General features: G+C 37.4%; 1 protein-coding gene across 2 annotated transcripts; it reads right to left on the bottom strand.

The window, feature by feature from the left end:
* Positions 1-48: 48 nt before the first annotated feature.
* On the bottom strand, positions 49-20,218 carry LOC132180628 (uncharacterized). 2 transcript variants are annotated; one of them, XM_059593518.1, is made up of 18 exons: positions 19,956-20,218; positions 19,747-19,880; positions 18,147-18,265; positions 17,230-17,275; positions 14,122-14,194; positions 13,982-14,039; positions 12,247-12,342; positions 11,023-11,140; positions 10,682-10,948; positions 8,737-8,838; positions 8,213-8,570; positions 8,001-8,114; positions 6,819-7,447; positions 6,491-6,687; positions 5,757-5,979; positions 5,049-5,168; positions 3,519-4,292; positions 49-3,345 (listed from the first exon to the last, which is right to left on the bottom strand). In XM_059593518.1, coding segments are annotated over exons 1-18 (6,495 nt in total). In that variant the 5' UTR covers positions 19,957-20,218; the 3' UTR covers positions 49-279. The 2 variants fall into 2 exon arrangements, with proteins under 2 accessions (XP_059449501.1, XP_059449502.1); XM_059593519.1 differs by lacking the exons at positions 18,147-18,265; positions 19,747-19,880; positions 19,956-20,218 and having other exon boundaries at positions 14,122-14,249; positions 17,230-17,249.
* Between the last annotated feature and the right edge of the window lie 1,178 nt (positions 20,219-21,396).

Consider the following 21,396-nt stretch of genomic DNA (forward strand, 5'->3'; position numbering starts at 1 on the left):
ATAGCGAGAAAAGAAATAAAGAGCGAGAGATGGATAGGGAGCAAGGTGTTGTAGCATGAATGAGAACTCGTATTGAGAGGGAGCAGTTGCAACTACAAAATCAGATAAGAGATACAAGCAGCGACTACTGTAAGCAATCTACAAATACTGGAACTAAAGGAACATATTACAAGCCTAACTACAAAACCACCATCTTGATGACTATATACAATTTCATCACCCTAAAACTTTCCCCTTTGCTCCACCAAAGACACAATGCAAGAAACAGGCCTCTACAAATTACGGGTTCCCTATAGTAGTTACAAAAGGCACCAGCTTTCTATAATCTCTTCTCCTCACTAGAGCACAGCTGTCGAGCACCCGCCCAAGAATCAGACGTGTGTTTTGCAGAGCCACCTCTCTAGGTGACATTTCCGATTCCGTTGAGCCCCCATGTGCAGGTGTCGGACCTGCCATGAATGCTGAACCAACATATTGTAGGGGCCCACTGCGAGCCTTGAATGAGCTCTGAGAAGCAAGCATCTTCTCATCAGGCACACTAAGCCCATTCTCAAATGACCCAGGCTCTTGTGGGTGAGAACCTGTCAATGAACTACAACTCTGCAAAAGGGCTTCCAACACACTCAGTGCCTCCCAACACAAAGTGCTCTCCACCAACTGGGACACAACGGCATACATGTGTGGACTTTGTGCAGCATCCATGGGAGTGAGCTGGAGCAAGGCCTTAAGCATCAGCAGTATCACTCTCTGATACTCGATTGGCCCTTTCTCTAGTAGCCGTAACAAGTGCCCAAAAGCCAAAGCTGAGTGCTTGGGGAACCACTCATTGCACAACAATGGTGAGACACAAGCAAGAAGGTTATCAACGCTTTTAATCTCACCATGGGAGTAGGCCATAAACACAGTAGCTAATTCATCCAGTGATTTTGCTCGACACCAAATGGAGATGTTGGCTGCAACAGAGCAGGCCTTTTGGTACTGTTGTTGAAGTGGTGAAGCAGGCCCCATAACTGAATCCTTGCTAAGCTGCAAGCAGAGCCAAGGAAGCAAGCCTATGATGTGCATCAAGAGTCTCGTTTCTGGATCCCCAAATATAGAATCACAAGAGTGAACTGTAATACGTGAGAGAACCTCAATAGAAACACCATGACTAACAGTCAACATGAGTCCTTTAAGCACGAGAGGCTGCACCCCTTCAAATGTTGGCAGATTCCCACTGGACGGTGGCAGGTCATAGCCACTCCTAGATTCCATCCGCTGGAAGTCACCTATATCACCATTTGTATCAAGCTCATCTCTAGGCATGCTTGAAAGAAGCACATTTTCTGTTGTTCTGTCCCGGAATGATAAACGGTCAATCACGCGTGAGAAGAGCTCAAGTACCTGGCAGTAGACATGGACAAAATCTGTGTGCATCATAGCTACACACCCCCAAAAGAGTTGGGGGTAGAGTATCACCTTTTCTGGCTCCATGTTTTCCACCATCACTTGCAATGTCAACAAAATTTCCATAATAAATCCCAAAACCGGAGGTACTGGATTTCCTAGGCATCTATGAAGACAACGGAGGAGTAATACGCATGTATCACTAGTGACACTAGGCCGTAAAGCACGATAGATCTGGTGTGAGCGACAGGCAAGATGTCTTGACGTGCACTCCATAGCCCATTTGAGTGACTCAGCCCCCCAGGTCTCACGGAGATCTCCTTGGAAGAAGATAGCATCCACCATGCTCTGAACTAATGCAGACAGAAGCGCTGCACTGGGTAGCTCAGTCCTCACTACCGTGGGATCCTCATTCTCCCACATCATGCTTCCTCGCTTTGACTGGACATACTTGATAAGGCTCACAACCTGCTGCTTGTTCTCTCCATCACTGTTTTCTACCTCATACAGTTCCAAGTGCCGGCCTGCTAGCGAGTATAACAGATTAACAAGCAAATGCTGGCAGTGCTCTAGTACAATGTCTTCCGAACTATCCATTGAAACAAATGTGACATGAAAAAGCAGAGGCAAGTGCTCACGGAAATCTTCATCATTCTCGTATGCAATTTCTGCAAGTAGAATCAATGCTATATCTGCATGAGTCAGTGAATGCTGCTGATGACCCTGCAAGGCTGACTGAAGTTCTTTAGCACTAACGCCATGCATAGGAACCCCAGAATGCAACCCATCTTCACCAGAGTTTGGTGTATCAATGAGGTAGTCTCCACTGTCTCTAGAAACATGGCGGCTCCGCAAACTTCCTGTCGAACTTCTCACCCCCATCAAAGGCCCCGACATGTTTACCAAAGCAGGAAGGAGCTGTCCTGAGCGGCTCGCATTCATAGGAATAATATTCAACTCAGGAGGCATTGGACTTAATGGGCCTGAGACACTTCGTCCTGTCACACCTGCTGTTCGCCAGCTGAGGCTCCCACTAGCATTCCTAAGTGGACCGTCAAGGGAGCCTCGGACAAGTAATGGCGACATGTGTGGTTGGTTGTCCGCAACAGATGCAATTTGGGCCACTGCAGGCCCCTGGGAGAATTCCAACACAAAATTTCCATTTGCATCACCTTTATTTGGACCTAACCCGACAGGCTCAATGCTATCTTCCAGCATACGCTGAGCCAATTGGAATACCAGGTGATCAATTGTGCGCTGAGGACATATTCGTGCTAAGTACAGACTTACACGCTTAGCAACTGAGAAATATGTAGCAAATGCACCACTTATTTCAGCAGATGCATTTGAATCACAATCTTCAATCCCTTTCGTGATCAAGAAATCCAAGACAGGGCTAATATTCCTAGGTTTGCTAGCAATTGTGCTCCATAATTTCTCAATTTCATCTGGGAACTGGTCTCCATGTCGCCAAGTCACATAGTAAAGGCTTTTTAATAATCTTTCGCTCCAACCTGAGTCCTTAAGTTTCCAGAAATTTAAGTTCTCAATCCATGGAGCCATGCATGTCAAGACCTGATGTTGTGCAATTATATCAACAGCATCAAGTTGCCTCTGCATGATTTCCTCACAGAGGAGCTGGCTCAACTCAGGGTGATCTTTGGCAAGTTTGCATGAGAGCTTGTATTGGAATTGTTGATACGAATCAGGCAGGTTACCAACAACAGCAGCTCGATAGCTCCCTGAACCCTCAATACCATCCTCAGCCCATTCACGAACAGAAAGCGTCTCAAGCATCTGAAGGGCATCATCACGAATTTGTCTTGATGGGTCCACCACCTTGTAGAGGATCAAACTCAAGAGTCTTTGGATTTCACATTTTGGTATCTCTTGGCGCATGTAGACCTCAGCCAGCACACTGAAGTAACCATCGGCTATAGCAGCATCAGAATAGTAGCACTGAACACAAACATAAAGCTAATTAGTCCCTCATACAGCAACTAGAAAGCATCCCATGTACTTGGATCATAACGTTGTTGATAATGGTTGTTATTCATCTAATTTATCAGAAAGTAAAATGTATACTGCTTGGGAAGTGCCGCACATCAATCAAAGGAGGAAAACATTATTACCTGATCTATGCAAGCAGGAAACAGGTCTAGATTCGTAAGTAGAAGATTCTTTAGAGCCAATTTTGCCAACAGAACACGATGATGGCCACCCCTATGCCTGTCACGGCCTGCAGCTCCACGGCCACTTTCTCCCGCGAATTTGGAATAAGATGGAGTTCTTGGATCAGCTGGGGAGTAACCAAATGGAACCCTAGGCGCAGGCTCAATGAACAAACTGTTGATCCAAGAAATTACCCGCCCACTCATTTTCCTTGCATTGTCATCAAAGCAAGGCCCATATAAAAGGGAAGCCATAGCATTCATCGAGGCCCACTGAATTGCCTCAACCTGTTCGCTCAATTCTTTATCAAATGATATTTTGTCCACAGAATCTTTAGACCGAGCATGTTGAGTAGACTTGTAGCGTTCTACTTCACGTCGATAATCGCTAACACCATCCTGACCCCATGTACTGCCTGTGTCATCACACCATGAAAGAAGAAGATCAAATAGTCGTTTTCTAGTTCTTAGATCAAATCTCTCTGATTTTGAGTCAACAAATTCAGGGGCTAGTGATCTCAGAACAGAAGCAAGTGCGTAACGGAGAGGTTGCATTTCTTGAAAGCTTTCACTGGGTGCTGTAAGGATCTGCTTGGTTGTCTCCTCAATAAACTTCAGATAATGGCGATGGAAAAGTAGCTTGCCTGCCAGCAAGCCAGGCCAGATATTCTCAGCAACAGTCCGATATATATTTCCAATGTGGATACGGAGTTCTTCACGGCGTGCCTTTTGACTCTGCATTCAAAGGAGTGATATATATTGGAAGTCATCTTGACAGAAATTCAAAATTTTGGAAATGAAGAAATTAATAGTGCAACAAAAAGGATATTCCAATTGTTAGAAAGTTTCTTCAAAGAATCAGGTCAGAACAACTGTTGCCAACAATGAAGAAAGCACGGGTTAACATCTTTTCCACCTTTGGCTTGGATTGGCCACCCTTCGTAGAATACCAAGAACTCATACAGTATATGTGGGATAGGCATTATTCTGATCGGAACAATCAAAAGGACATCTAATTTTTATTTACCAAAGGAATCCAATGTTTGACAACAGATGACCTGGTATAAGCTATAAAAACAGGTTGATAGAACCATGCAAGTGATTGACATCCAGATATCCTGTTTATGTATGGTATCTGGTGACCTTGAAGTCTAAATGCAATTTCTCCATCTCAAGTAATTAGGAGATTACTGATCTAGAAAATATTATTTATTTCGAATTCAGGTTTTTCTTAACCTCTTTTGTATACTTGATAGGACTCAAAAATTGCAAGTATTCAAATTAGATTACGGTGATTCCTTGGGGTTGGCAACATGAATTAACCATTTGTTACATCAATTTGCATGGTACTGCAAATTATTTTGATCTTTCCAGAAAACTTTTCCAGTAGAGAATTATGTAGTTCATGGAGGCACCTACCTATCCCTGTTATCAAGCTAACATGACAGTCATGAAATTTAGGACATTCTAGGCATTAAAAATAAACCATACCTTCCATTTTGGTTTTCCCTCTGTCTCCAAAGAAACGTCATCAACAAAAGATGCAAGCTCACCTAACATATTTTCGCATGCTTCAAGATGTGAGTGGCCAAGAGCCATGCTGGCTGCATGCTGAATTGGAAAGGGTATAAGTTAATTTAACCAAGAGGAACAAATCTACAAGCATTGGAAATAAACAAATAATGAATTGCATATATATATATATATATATTTTTTTTTTTTTCCTTTTTCAATTATTAAGCAGACAGAACAAAATTTAAAATTTTATAAACATATATGCAAACATGCCAACATATATTAACTAAATGAGGCAATTTCAGGCTTAAATCATACCAACATTCTATTTGTTGGCATGCTTAAATTAAATTATGCAAGCTCTTAAGTAGACTTCACATTGTCTAGCATATATCAAATTGACTTTGGGCCTTGGAAGCATCTTTTCCATGCCTTTTATAAACTTTATAAGGGTGCTGCCACTTGTCTCCACCACTGATCAAATCAAGTAGCTTTCTTAAGGGAAAAAAAAAAAAAAAAAAAAAAGAGAGGATGATTTTCATAAACATCTGATCTGGTTAATCCTCAGGCGTGAACATCTGAAATACCATCTCCTTAGCTCCATGTTCAAATATGCAGTTGAGAATAGCTGGCCAACTAATGTCCTACTAGAGATACATATTTTAGATTTTAACTTGTACTTACTATGTGCGCCTCAGATCCAGATTTTAAGGAGGGAAAAATAAGATGGCAAAGATCTCTGGTTGCTGCTAAGCCACCAGCGTCTCTATTTGTTGGTGTACATGAACATACAAACATTGCATACATCAGCCATTGATCGAGTTTGTTGTCTGCATCTTGTGACGGATGAGCCTTTCCACCCAATTCAACAGGTGTGATATGAGCAAGGCGTTGCATAACCTCCAACCTACCAATAAAGATTGCATTATGACAATATCCTGGAATTTAATATGTTTTTGATAAGTAGAAACTAGAAAGCACATGATTAAAGGCAGTAAGAGTGATAAAAGCAACATCTGCAGGGCAGACTCCATGTTTTGCGGACAAATTAGTCCTCCCAAGATCTTGTAGTTTCCATGTCAAATTACCTTATATTCTGTGTGTTTGCAAAATGTTCATATTTAAGTTACAGAGACCTAACACTTGACACACATGATGACATTTTCACCATATGTCACAAACAAACCACAGATAAAAAGATTTACTTTGGACCCATACTAGAGATTCAACGAGGACCCTGTTCTATGGACTATGGTTATCTACTGCATTAAAAAAATATATTGCTGTCAATTATAATTTCTGTCATGAAGCAACCTTTAATGTTGGGGACAAAATACGAGCCAAGGGAGCAAAAAGTCAGAAAAGTCAGTCTTGTGCAGATACAAGTGTGTACATGAATATGACAATAATTTACTTACTTTGCATCTTGAACAGAGCTTGGGCAAAGCTCAACAGCATATTTGACAAGCTCACTTAGACACCGAGCCCACCTATTTTTATCAGGGCTGTCAAATATTATAGATTGAAGTGTCACATCAGGAGGAATTGCATCAGATTCTCGTCTCATATCAAAAGGACGACCAGAATCCCAAAAGCAGCTCTGAACAATGTCATCCTGTAATATCCAAATATTGAGTTTGAAATACAATCAGCAAATTCACATTCAGGCTGCACCTCCAATGGTAATAATTAATATTAAGAAAACATAAAAGTTAAAAAAGGGGGAAGCAGAAAAGTATATCCCACCCCATGTTCTTCCAGGACGTCAATTACAAATATTGGTTCAGCTTCATATTTCAAAATATGATCAGGTTGCTCACGTAATGTTAGGTCTCGAATGTCATTCCTTAAAGCACGAACACAGCGCAGTAATTCTAGTGCTGTATGCCTAATCTGGCTATCAGTTGAACTAAGGAAGATAAGACCAACTGCATCTATTTCTGATGCACGAAATTCAATCGCTTCTCCTGATTGGTGGAAATTAGACTTCTTGACTTCCTGATTTCCATACCTGACACTCTTTACATCTTGAGAATCATAGTCCAGTCTATCATCAAGACAAGCTCTCCAAAAACGCATTAGTTCCAACAAACGTCCCAATGACGTTTGGATGAGAAGAGGGAATTCATCGGGAAGCCGTAGGATGAAGTTGGCCATCCCTCTCATAACTGCAAAGCGACGGTGGGGAAGGTATCTTACAATCCGATTTAGCACCTGTACTGCTTCCTCACGAACACCAGGATCAATACTTATGCCATGCTGAGGTATTATTTCAGTTATTTTATCATTTCGACCAACTTCCTCAATCAGATATGGTATGCACTTCAACACTGACCGGAAAAGATGTCCTTGAGACTTTTCCTTGGTAACAGCATCTGGAAAAGAATAAATTCATTTAGGATGTGTCACTGCAGCAATGAAGATATAAAAGCAAGCAATTAAGCATAAAGGACTGTAGAGTAAACAGATAACCAAGAATTTATAGCCTTAAGCAAGTTGAGCCATGGCTTAATAAATTTCTTGCATTAATGTTTTTGCTTCTAAGGGGGTAATGAAGCTCTTTTGAAACTTACTACTGAGTCCAACATAGTTCAGTTGGGGTTCATATTTCCAAAAGGCTTACAATTCTCATATTGAGCTTAGGCTTGGCTCATTGACAACTGATAAAAAATGGATTACATTCACCAATGACAATGTAGTCAAGATCATGATTGTCTTAATGCAACAGAAATACCCATCAAATGAGGAATGAATCCAACAAAGAGAAGAAAAGAAAATAAGATGAAAATACAATTATTTCACTGATAAATTCAAGGACGAAGAATAAACCACTAGATTACATATATCAACATTTCCTCGTCCTTTTCACTTCATGTTACCAGATACTAAAATTTTTGTATTACACTGGTTCTACAATAGAGCAATTACCTATGGTGGTCCTTGAAGAAGTTAGAAGAGCTTGACTATAGGTTCTATGACAGGACCTTACAATTGACTCAATTGCAGCCTTTACTTTTGGAATGTAGTGGCCAATATCATGACCTGTTCAAAAGAAGTTCGATGAAGTTAAATCAAAATTTGAGATATCAAATTATAGCAATATATCAATAATCAAGGGATATGACCATTTCTGAAGCTACCTTTAAATATTTCCAAGCCAACATGCTTGCTTGAAGGCGACATAACAATGGCAAGCAAAGCACGGAGACCAATGACCTTTGCTTCACTTGAACTATCTTGCTTCAGCAATTCTAATATCATATGGTTCATGGCAAAATCGAGGTTATGTTCCGCTATAGTCACACAGAATTCAACAAGTTTATCATGTTGGACATCCTGAGTAAGCATTCCTTTCCTCAGAACTGTCAAAAGTTGAGAGGTTACACTGTCTAAGTAGTCCCATATACGATTTGGTGCCTGGTTAGCTGCATGAACGCACAAGTAAAACCTCAAAACTCGATGAAGACAGTCCAAGGCCATGAAGCGATGGTTCTTGTCCTGCATGATTAATTAAGATTTTGTCATATAGCCAAAAACTCATAATAGAAGACCATATGGATATGGCTAAATAAGATATTACATTAGGACATTGAAAGGAAAAACCAATTCACCAAATGCACTCTTTGCTTGTTCCCTATAAAAACCCGTAATTAATTTAGCTTACTCTAAGAAGCTTGTATAGTTGCTCCATGTGAGGGCTTAAGTTGGTGTGGAATACTTGAGGATCACCAAGACAGAGAAGAAGAGTGACCAAAGGGTAACCAACCTAACACATTAAAGAATTGTTAATTTGGGCATAAAAGAACATACGAACACACAAAAGGGCTACAGGTATTCAGGTTTTTTTTTTTTTTTTAAGGGGGTTTGGAGGGAGGGAGGAGGGGGGGGAGATGTGTTAATTTAAAACAAAATTCAAATGATAAAAGCTAATGGTAAATAAATGAAGAAAAAAGATGATATGGAATTACAAACAAAGCAATAGCACGTTCTATAGGAAAACTTTTAAATGACTAGGGGTAGATTCTTTTTAAATGACTAAGGGAAGGGAAGAAAAGTGAAGGGAAGGCACACTCAAACAAAACTAGAAACATGAAATGCATGAACTCTCGTGATTGGACAAGTACAAATTGTATAATTAATCGGCATTTTAAAATTAATAAGATTTATAGCCCTAAAAAATCAATAATTCTCGCTGGTAAAGTTTAATTAATTTCTAATTCAAGAACAAATAATACTACAGCATGCGAAGGATTTCCTCATCATATTTGTAATTGATATTGCTGAACAGTCTTAATATTAAATATGAAAAATAATGGCTTTTCTTCTAAGTAAAATATTTAGTTGGGGGAATTGATGAGTAAAAATAATGGGTTATAGTATTTCTCAAAAATAATGGCTTTTCAGAAGGTCAAACCATCCATGCCTCGTGTGTGTGTGTGTAAACCTGATCATCATACCACTTATTCTCTTATTTTTATGGACTCAAAAAGATGATGACTTAAGGCCACAACTCAAGCATGTCACTTTAGCTTAAAGGCTACCACAAGTCAAACGTATGGGATAAAGAGGCTGTCAAAGTCCAACCAAACCTCAGGTTGAGGTGATTATCCAAGCTCAAGATAAATCGGGTTGGTGGGATTGTTTGAGTGGATAAGGTAGGGTACTAATCTTTTCGCAGAATTATTCTTCAATCACCATATATCCATTACAATGGCCATTCATTAAACATGGCAATTTTTACAAGTTGCTCATTATGAAAATCTCAAACTTCATTGCAAGTTTAGGATCATCAGATGTCTTTTCCTCTGGGCCAGCTACCAATATGGAATTTGATCAATCCAGTTCTCCACTATGTTTACTGTTTTATGGGTGCATTAGATATTTCAATAGAATAAAAACATTAAATTTACTAGAGGATGTTGGATTTTCATGTATCTTATTCTTTTATCTGATAAGTATGTCTCTATTTGTTTAAGAATATCATCACAGCAAAATCTATAAGATGTCATGGTAATAACTACTAGAGAGGAAAACCAAGAATCAAATGCTGACTCTATACACAACTTTACTGACTCTATAACTACTAGAGAGGAAAGCCAAGAATCAAATGCTGACTCTATACACAACTTTACTACACACAAAACTACCATTTTTTTTTATATATAATTAATTGAAATATTATTAAAAGCGTCAAGTGCCCCACCCATGTACACGGGAAGTATACGAGGAAACTACCAATTTATGTGAGAAACCGAAAGGAAAAAAAGGTTTGTCTGCAACCAATAAAAATAATGGAATCTGCAAAATCAAGGCAAGTCCAATTAAGACAAGGATGTAAAACTTTGAGAGAATAAAGAAGACAGTTTTGGAAGGATTATCCTGATTTAGACTTGTACAGGTACCATGGTAAGTGAGCCCCCATCCCCCTCTCCAAAACTATCCCACTTATCCACAGATGTAGTACTTAACGGCAAACTAGTTATTAGGTAAAATCAAGTGGAATATGAAACTTGAGAACGTCACAATTTCCATCAGATAAAAAAAACAACCAGAAACCTGAAATATGATAAGATGTAGGTAGATGATCTTGAGATCCACCATCCACTTACAGAGATATGTTTGCTCTGTTTTTCCATCCAAGGATTGAGATGCAATCTTATTCGTGCAACAGCATCATACCACAGGGAAAGTGCAGCCTCTACACCTGAAGGAGGCCAATGGCTTTTCCCACCATCTGCAAGTGGTGCTAGGATGTTTGAAAGCATATTGCAGAGTGAATGGTGAAACTCACTTTTTCGTTTGCTTGGAGAACGGTTGAGAGGGTTTGCTTTTGCCACAAAGGAGGCTGATGCATTCAGCCCACCCTCTGTCTTAACCTGGCAATTACCTTATTGTTAAACCTTTGTCTTTTTCACGCCATTTTTTACTAGAACAATCAATTTAAACATACCCCAAGCTTTAGATAGCGCATCCCATTTATGATACTAAGTGTTTCACTTCGGGAAACACTAGTGTCAATCCGACGAGTATTGAGTTCCATGAAAAAGCGCTCAGTCACAGAACTAAATCTGTAAAAGGAAAGCACCATAAATTCTAAATATGACAGGACTCCAGAGATACTGAACTAAACAGTGATTTTAGCTCCCAAACCATGTTCTCACTATAATTCATTACCATGATCCAGTCAACTAATATATGCATGTCAAAGAATGCTTTTTGGTTAGAAGCATGACAGTAAAAATACACCTTTTTACTTGTACTACATACACCTTTTGCCTCTCATACTTTATAAGATTTTAAGTACTGCCTGTCGGCATAACACAAATTCCGCCAGACAAGGCAATGAAGAACTGAGAGTAAAAGAATGCAATTAATGAAATACACCCTTATCAATAATCTGTATCATTTATAAGCTTTGTTTTGACAGTTTGAGCAGAATAACACAGATTGAACAATACAGGACGAAGTTCTGAACTGACATTACGTTTTTTTATTTGTGAACAATAAATATTGAAGCTGACCACTGCACTACAACAGCTTTAGTGCAGATAAGAGCCAAGGCACAAAAGGAAAATGATGTTGTCAATAAGTCATAAATTGAATAGAGAGTACATGGCATGGTAGCGCCACCCCCACCCCCCTCCCCCTCCCAACAAAAAAAAATGTAGATTATAAGAAAGTTGTGTTCCTCCAACAAGAGTTTAAAAGTAAATATAGGAGTAGGTGCAGTCTTATGGGTAATTATTAATGCGCATCAACTATGACATTTTGGACATATTGAAGTTGTGAAGGATGATAATGATGGAATCAGAGATACAAGCTATGGATGGCTACTTCAGATCATCCACCAACAAAAAACGCTATTGTTAGGAAAAAGATAAATATCTCATCTCAAGCTGCCCCAAAAACAATTCAGCATAGGCCATAGATGATGATATGCCAAACTTGACCAAGGATGCATAATTAGGAAACAACTAAACTAAGTTTGCCAAAAACTATTTATGATTTATTCAACTACACAGCAACAACTGCATATCTTATAAATAACAAAACTTTAAACTATGTGAGAATCTAACTCTACATCTCTCCAAAATGACTTTCATAATGGTTAGATAATTTTGAATCAGATAACAATCAATAGAATTTTGAGTTTTATAGATGCTGATTTGCTTACCTGATGCGAGATAAGGCACCTAAGAGTTGAGCAACTAGGTCCAGAAGGAGTCCCCGCAAATCAACCAATGAGGGATATTCAACCTGGCTAACAACCCTGTAACAAGACATGTATATGCATACGTCATAAACTTTTCAAGACATATGATGATGTGTATTAATCAAGTTCTGAAGTATACTAATCCATTCTGACCAAAAGAAGAAGATCTAGTCCCTAAATGTCCATGATTCAGTCTAGATAATGGGCATGATCGTACTTAAGTAAAGAAATAAAAAAATAAACAAATACAATGAGCAATAATAGTGTTACAGAAAACTATCTATCCTTTTTTTTTTTTTTTTTTTTGATAAGTAAGTAGCTGATTTTATTAAAAACGTAAGGCGCCCCTAAGTACACTGAAAGTATACAAGGAGGATCACCTAACTAGAAAGGGAAAATGTACAAGGAAATCATCATAAAGGCTAACTGAAATCGGAAAAACAAACGCTGGCAAATTAAAGATACGCAGTATGGAAACAATAGGATAAAAGCCTCGAAAGACCTCTCCACATCCTCCTCGGGGCAACTCCATTATTTCTCTCCAAAGACACGTAAAAAAGCAAGTAGGCACCATCTTCCATACTGTGCAGCACTCCCCAATCTTCCCGAAGTATCCACCAACAGGCTAGCAACTCGAAAACCCGACCAGGCATCACCCATGATAACCCAAAACTATCTATCCTTATATGGCATTATTTTGGCTAAGATGTTGTTCTAAAAATTCCTCAACTAGAACAAAGAATAAAGCACCAATCAATTCCCTTTTTATTTATTTATTTATTTTTAAACCATCCCTAACTCCTTAAACATCAAATCCCATGCAAGAATCCCTCAAGAAAGAAAGCTAATACAGTGTTGAATTTCTTAGAGACCTTGCATCAGAGTAGACTCTGGGGATAAAGTATATAAAGAAAAAAATTTCTATATATAACAAATGGTAGCATAGCATCCACCTAAAAAAAGCATTATATTTTTTGATAGATAATCAGAAACTTCACTGACAATGAAGAAAAAACAACCTCAAATACAACTGGTGTGTACAAGAGATTTTTCTATAAAAATTACAGCCGAAAATTTGATTGATAAATCAAATCTTAAAAAGAAGAAATCAAATGCTACCAAAAGCATCCATAAAATCATACAAGAGTTTTAAAAATAATTATTGCAGCTTGTTATAAGAAATCTCTACTCCATTGAAAGTCAGATTATTCCTCTAACTCCAAATAGTCCACATGATGCAAAAGGTAACAACAATCCAAATCTAGCCGCCTCAACTCCAGTATAGGTCAATAACCTCCCACTTGAACCACAAATAAGAGAATACAAGCAACCACAACTCTTGTGCTACAGAACATGGGAGCAACAGATGGTCCATTGATTTGCCATTACACTAAGACATGCAAAACCAATCTACTACACGTCACTTGCATGACAATATGCCCAATAGAGGCACCAATTTTTTCACGTGCAAAGATATAAATTGAATGTGTCAATGACCAGAAATCTTGTACTGATATCTGAAGAAAGCTAAAGCCCAACATATGTACAGTAGACACTGCAGACATAAATCAAACAACCAAGTTCGCATAATAGGGACTAGGAAGTCCATAGTTTATTAGAAACTGAAGCATCATCAATATACAAGCACAAAACAAAAATTAAGCCACCACAGAAGTTCCCACCTAAAGCAGCTTACCTGTCAGCGTTAATTAGCCAGTCAAAAACAAAATTCTCAAGCCCAGACCAAAGCTTCTCTGCAAGGAGCACAACGCGGTATGTGACTACAAGTTATACAAATTCAAATGGAAAAACAACATAACACAATAATTAACCAACCAGTAAGTCCCTCCTGTGGACAGCACTCCACAAATCGAATACATGCAGAGCAAAAAATGCACTCCACTGCAAGCTGAGCCCCACGTAAACACATTGTTCAACTTAGGATCAATAAAGCACACTTCTCTCTACAAAAATATGCATTGAAAAGAAACAGTTCTTCCACAATCAAATGATAATTCATGTTTATTTTTTCAACCTAGGTATAACAAAGCAAAAGAGCTATAGCAATTTTCATTTCTGCAAATACCAATATCACCTTCTTGAATTCTTACATAGCAAATTTAACCCATGGGAGGCTATTCAGACAAAATAGGTACAGTAAGGATTAAATTGAAATGCCTTAACATACACATTCCATGATAACTAAAACATCAGTACTAGGGCACTGTACATCCAAGCCATCTCATTGCCTTCAATCAGTTTTTTCTCACCACTTCACTTAAGCAGTCCATTTGTTTTAATGATAACTAAACTGTTAGCGACTAATAGCTAGGCACAAGCAGTGCACAAGAATCAAACTGGCAAGCAAAAAAGACATCCACACAGTTGAACTGAGGCCGTGGTATGATAAATCAAATAAATATCATTTTTTTTAATAAGTAATAAAATATACTGAAAACACCAAAGAGGGCACAACCTATGTACACTAGTGGCAGACAAAAAGGCAAATTGATGATCTTGTGAACCAAAAATAAGAAGGAAAAAAAAAGTAATAACACATAATCTTCTAGGACAACAGGGGACAAGAGATGCTTCAAAAGACGACAATGATTTTCACCCAACTCTCTTATAGCAAACCTTGGTCTATAAATTAATCCCTGTAGAATCAAATAACAAAGACAATAACACTACTAGATGTGCCCTATACTACAACCGCAAATGTGATAAGACTGCTACAAAGCACCAGCACCGGATAAACATCAAATAGCAAAGAAAAGGGCCAAAATAAATGTCCATATCTGTCAATGGCCTATGGGCCAAATCGAACCTCCACCTCCCATTAGAATGGGATGGTTGGTAAAGTCATGGATTCATGTCCCATGGGGTATGGGAGATGCTTATCCATCTAAAAGAAGGAAGGGTGACATGTCTGAGAAAGAAACAAAGGAAACAAAAAGAACACAACACGATTGAACTGTTACAAATGTTCAACTCCTAGAAATAGGCTAAGATTTTGCTTCCTCGCTGCTTGAGCTCCCTCAGAACAAAACTTACCACTCTCAATACTGTCTCCAAAACAAGATCCCCATGCATGAACATCTCAAATGTCCACAAAAAGAAACACCCAAAAGGAAATGTCCCATACGAGAGACCATTCCCTCATGATTGCAGTCAATGAAATGGGTTCTCTCAACTGACTAGCCTAGCTCCTCCCCACCCCCACCCCAACAAACCAACCAACCTTCCTCTTCCTTTCCCCCAACAAAAAGGATGCCATTGGATAACCACAAATGCACTTTGAAGATAACAGATATATAGAGAACCCCCCTCCATTAGTCAAAATCGTTAAAAAAGGTTAAATGACGAAAATATCCTAAGTTTAGAAACTAAATTTATATAAATACCCTTAAAATAAAATAATAAATAATAAAATAATAATAATAATAATAATAAAAATAAAAAAAGAAGAAAGAAGCCACCCTGGAGATGGCCAAACTACCCCCTATGTTTCGAGGGTGGCCGAACTACCCCCAAACACTTTTTTGTTGATTCACGGGTGGCTCAACGACTGCACCTTTTTCTTTTTCTTTTTTTTAATTCTTAACTTTTCTTTTTGTTTTAGTGAGTTTTTAATTTTTGTATTTTTCTATTTGCAGGAATTTTCATTTATTTATCAAAAAAAAAAAAAAAAAAAAACGTATATTCCGTCTAATTTAACAAGATTGACTAATGGCAGGGTTTTTTGCAAGAAAATGCTAATTCAAGGAGGTTGAGTGAGACGGGTGGTAGTTCATGGGACAACTTATAAATGAGTGGTAGTTTGAGCGGGGAAAGGTATTTAACCCAAAATATTTGTCAAAGAACCAACCTGGTTCCATGGAGAAAAAAGTAATTCTAAGTTTCACCAACAAATGAGACATTTAATATGCTTTTCTACCCAATTGAATACAAGAATATACTTTTATATTGGAAAAATACATAAGAAGATATTAGATATAAATATATATTCTCCAAAGTATGAACTCCCACCTTCATGATAGGTAATATCAATTTATAAAAAGCGCAAGGGGCGCAACCCATGCACATAGGAAATATACAAAAGAGCCCACATATACAAGTTTTTAAGCTGAAAATGAAGCACATAAATCTAGGAATTCCGCAAACGTTGAGACTTGCAATGAATGCCACAATACTCTCCAGGAGAAAAGTGTTTGGAGCACCCTTTTCTTCATGTCTCTTCTAAATTTACCCCAATCACTTAGTTACAAAAGGGTCATCATTTAATCAGTCAAGTCCTTAATTTTCCAAGAAGTTGGGTCAAGTCTTTACTGTCTTTGGCTACAGGAGAAGTTTTGAATGTTCTAAAACTCTATAAATGTGCAATTTTATGCTTTTAAAGATAAGAAATGAAATTTGAGTTTCAGATTTTTTTTTTTTTTTTGCTATGAAACAAAGTTGTATTATCTTCAATAATAGGATAGGACTTTGAAACCAAAGTCTGTCCAAGGTGGCAGAGTGGAGTGGTGGACTCCTCCCTCACCTAAATCCATCTATATCATCCCAACCTATAAAATACCAAAATTATTTTCTGTTTTCCTGGTCTGCATTTTCTAAACGTCTTCAATATGGAGTTTAAGAAGTATATTGATCACAATACATTGCGCACATCTAGTGGTATATATATAACAACCAAGGGGCTGGAATGTTTTTAGGCTGCTGAAAAACAGCTTTTTGTACACAGGCATAGATAAACTAACGACTTTTCAAAATCTACTCTGATAATGACACATATTAAGTGATAATTAGTAATTAAGGGCAATCAATTGAATTACTGCAACAGGTTCATGACCCTCAGCATGCATTACATACAAAAAATTATTCAGTCTGTTAACTGGAAACAAACAAAAAAAAAATCACAAGCAAGCTACTAATCACAGTACATACCTTCCTTTGGAATGTAGATGCATCATTTGCTCCTTTTGGGGACTCACTGCAATGAAAAAGAAAACCCACAAAAGACTATAATCAAAACATAGTTTCATGCAAGAATTATAATAGCATCACAAATAAATAAATAGGAGGTTCAATTCTGCACTGATTGTAGTCAATCAGACTCTTTCACCAGTTTATGATAAAAGGACCTTAGATGGTTCCCCATATTATCATTCTTTTTTTATATAAGTAATCACAAATTCATTAAAAATAAATAAATGCGCAACTCAAGTACACAAAGAGTATACAAAAAAAGAGGCCTAGCTAGTAGCGGAGAAGAGATGTAAGAAAACATGAAAGTTCGAGATACTAGAATCTGAGGCAGCAGACCAAAGAAAGAGAGTCTTAAAGAATAAAGCCTTTAATTCTGGCAGCCCATAGTATTGTTCTTAAGTTTTTTTTTGATAGTATCATTCTTAAGTAAAAACCTGATAATTTACTTCGGCCAAAATTGCTATGAGTAAAAACAAGACATATTGCTCTGATATGCAATGTGATGCAGGATCACAAAAGAAAAAAGGAAACCATGTAAAAAACTAGAAAACTAAGTCGCAAATATCAAAACCAAGTAATCAAAAACTCAAAATAAGACCGGTAACTGTTACATAGCAGATCCAGAATTTTTTTTAATATATTTATCCAAAAAAAAAAACACTCAAATTACACCATCTGAACACATTCAACACACCAATATGCATGATTATCATGAAATAATTAAAAGCTTATCTACAAGACTAAACATTATAGTTAAAAAAAAAAAAAAAAAAAAAAAAAAATCAAGAAAACAAAAATGGCTTTAATTTTTTTGAAAAACAAAAATGCAAGAGAAAAAAAAGATTCAAAAAGGTAAAAATGGGGATTTGGTACACCTTTCTCTCCATCTGAGAAGAGCTTCTAGAAGAGGTACAGGTGTATGACGTGCGATCATTGCCAAGGAATCCAGAACTTGCTCATAGGCAGGATCCGATGGTCGGAGGTACTGTCCATCCTGTGATATGCCAGAGTAACAAGAATTATGAAATACATTAGATGAATATCAATCTGTATTAGAAATACAGCATCCGCCAGTTGTTTTGCATGGTTTGATATATAAAGAATATAATAGTTACCATGGCTACAGAGATTTCAAGTGAACACCATCTCCACCAACAAACATACATTACAAAGCAACATCTCACATTTCTTTGTGAATACCTGGGGAATACTTTATGTGGAGTCGTTTTGTAGATTATATGTTTTTCAGGGAGAAAAAACATTGGTATATCTAAGTCATCAATCTCGCTTCTTCCATATAGAATCTCATTGACGCTAACTACTTCTCAAGCAAGCACTGGGCGGACTTAAAAAAGGAAAAAAAAAAAAAAAAAAGAGGTACTCAGTTAGCAGTGGGAAACCAGAAAGCTGGCAAGAGTAATCTTCAGAGTAGTATTGTCATCTACTTTTATCAAAGAATTCCTCTTCCAATAAAACAAGCATCTATAACACCTCTCCACCAGTAGATTCTGTACAGTAAAGGTTTTGAAAGGAGGGGCCCTGAAAAATTGTCAGAGAACAACAACTCCAGCATCTCTCCTATACCAGGAAAATCATGTACACATAAGGAGGCCAAAGCTTCTTCCATCAAAATCTCAGACAGCACCCAGAAACTTCAAGTCACTAATACCAGATTTCAAGCATAACGACCAAAACCAGTTCACGCTGCCTCCTATCTTACTGAAGCCATATTTCATATAAGAACAAGTTCAGTACCGGGTAGAAGTCCAACAAAGTTCAGGCAAAGCACCATCTCATAAAATAAATATATAACCATGAAGAAGTATGAGGAAGGCCCCACAAATTACCCATTGACTGCCTCTCATATTACTTGCATATCCTCAGACCTCCAAATGAGAAAAACAGAAAGACAGTCTGAGCTGGTACCAACTCCACCACTTCTCTCGTACAATCAATCCAAAACCCTCAAACCAAAGCTAGTCCATAGTATCCCTTAAACAAATATTTGGACTGGATGACTTATATATATTCACCATGTTTGAGCATAATATTCAAATGATCTCTCCAAGTAATGTCCAAGTTCAAAAACATCAAATCGTGATAGCATGTGGGATATGTACTTATGCTTACCACTACAAAGTCCTAGGCCAATCTACACAAGCATAAATTTTAGCTTTACACCAAATGTATTGCGCTTGAGAAGACAAGATCTTTGCAACTTTCAACCCCTCTTTCAACTCTATAACAACACACAAAAGTAAGAACCTCATATTCCCATTTCCAATCACCACAAACCTTGTGATCCAATATACAAACATTGTCCTACACAGCATTTGGCATTCCACAAACAACAGTAAAAAAAACTACCTATCAACCAAATTGTGCAAATGGTGTCCCTCTCTGCCAAAATCCGTGGCTTTTCCGCAAAAACATAAACAAATAGATACACAGGCAAACATAAAGCAAGAATTGAACCTGTGCTTGAGCGGTTTCGATGCGTCTCCGAGCGAGCGGAAGGAACCGCTGCAGCAGAGCGTCAACTATCAACTTGGCAGCGCTCCCTGCCTTCATTTTCTCCTTCCTCTTCAGCTCCGACTCAATTGCACCCACTTCACACACAATCAAATTGTAAGAGAGTGGGAAACGATTGTGAATTGAAGAGAGAGTGCGAACGAAGTATTAACTGAAGGATTGTGAGAGCGCAATGATGGAGGAGCTGCCTCGGCTAAGGAAATGTGTCGGAAACCCTCGGAATTACAAGAATTAGACTCATTTCGTTTTGGTTTTGACCAAGGAACAGAGAGTCTAGGAGGATCTAGCACCAAACCCTAGACCTCCTGTTCTCCAGCTATGATCAACGGGAAAGGAAACTTTGATTATAATATCTTTGTTTGTGTTTGTAAGATTTGCTGCTTCGGTTTTTCTTTTGTTTTCTTGTACAAAATCGTTACAGAGCAAATCGCAGAGTTTCTGAATAACAGAGTGTATTTTTATTTTCTCTTTTTTCCTTTTTCTGAATTCATGGGTTACTTTTTTATTATTATTATTAAAACAAAAACTATTATTAAATTTAATATATTAAAAAATATTCACATAACATCATTAAAATTGTATTTTGTAATTTTTTTTTTTTTTTTTTAATCTCTTTACGTTGTTGGAATGGAAAGTGAATAGAATAAATTACGATAATATTTATATAGTCAATAATTTGTAGCTAGAGTCCTAATGGTGTTAACTAATACACTTTAACACTAGATTTTCATTGAATAAGAGTCCATAAAGTAGGTTTAAAAAATTATAATCCATTCACATAAGAGTGCAATGAAATAGATAATCGTTTATATATAATCTTTAATAAAAATATATTAGAAAAAAAAAATCTTTAATAAAAATATAGGCAATAAATTATTGAAGTCTTATAGATAGTAAAGAGTTGAGATTGAATTTAACAAGCATAATTTCTTTTTCTTTTTTTCTTTTTTTTTATATAGATTGAAATTTTTGATCAAATCAAAAATATTTTAAGTTGACCAAGAAAAAAACACAATACTACTGAAACATGCTCCTTTCATTTTTGACCCACAAAATTCCAAGGCCAAACAGAAAATTGCACGTGGCCAAAAGCGCTCTAGAGAGCTTTGAACAATAAAGAGGAATTTCTTTCACAAAATGCAACAAAAAGGAGAGCCCAAAATGGGAAGAGGGCTAAAAGAGGCTCAATGGTAACTTTGAGTGATGGGAATTTGGATTCTCAATGTTGAGTTTGAAAGGATTAATACATGCATGGTTCTTCCATATAGAATCAGCGAATCGCCACAAAATTTGGCTAGTGGCGACCTTCGGTCAAACGGGTACATGCGTTTATGTGTCTCTCTAAATGACAGTTGAATGTAAACGTTACTCTCATGTTGCATTTTCCTATTGGAATTCTTTAAAGATTTCGTTTATGTTATTTTTATGTTTATGGCTTTCAACCATACCAGCATCAAATCTTGATTGGTTTAAATCTTACACAGTTCAATCGAGCTTTTACCAAGTTAATTTCATGTTCCTGTTAGTGCCAAAGCAGGAACAGGTTCCTGTTAGTACTTTTTTCTTCATTGATATGCTTTAATATGGTACTGC

The sequence above is a fragment of the Corylus avellana genome, chromosome ca5 (genome assembly GCF_901000735.1).
Source record: "Corylus avellana chromosome ca5, CavTom2PMs-1.0".
NCBI classification, from domain to species: Eukaryota; Viridiplantae; Streptophyta; class Magnoliopsida; order Fagales; family Betulaceae; genus Corylus; species Corylus avellana.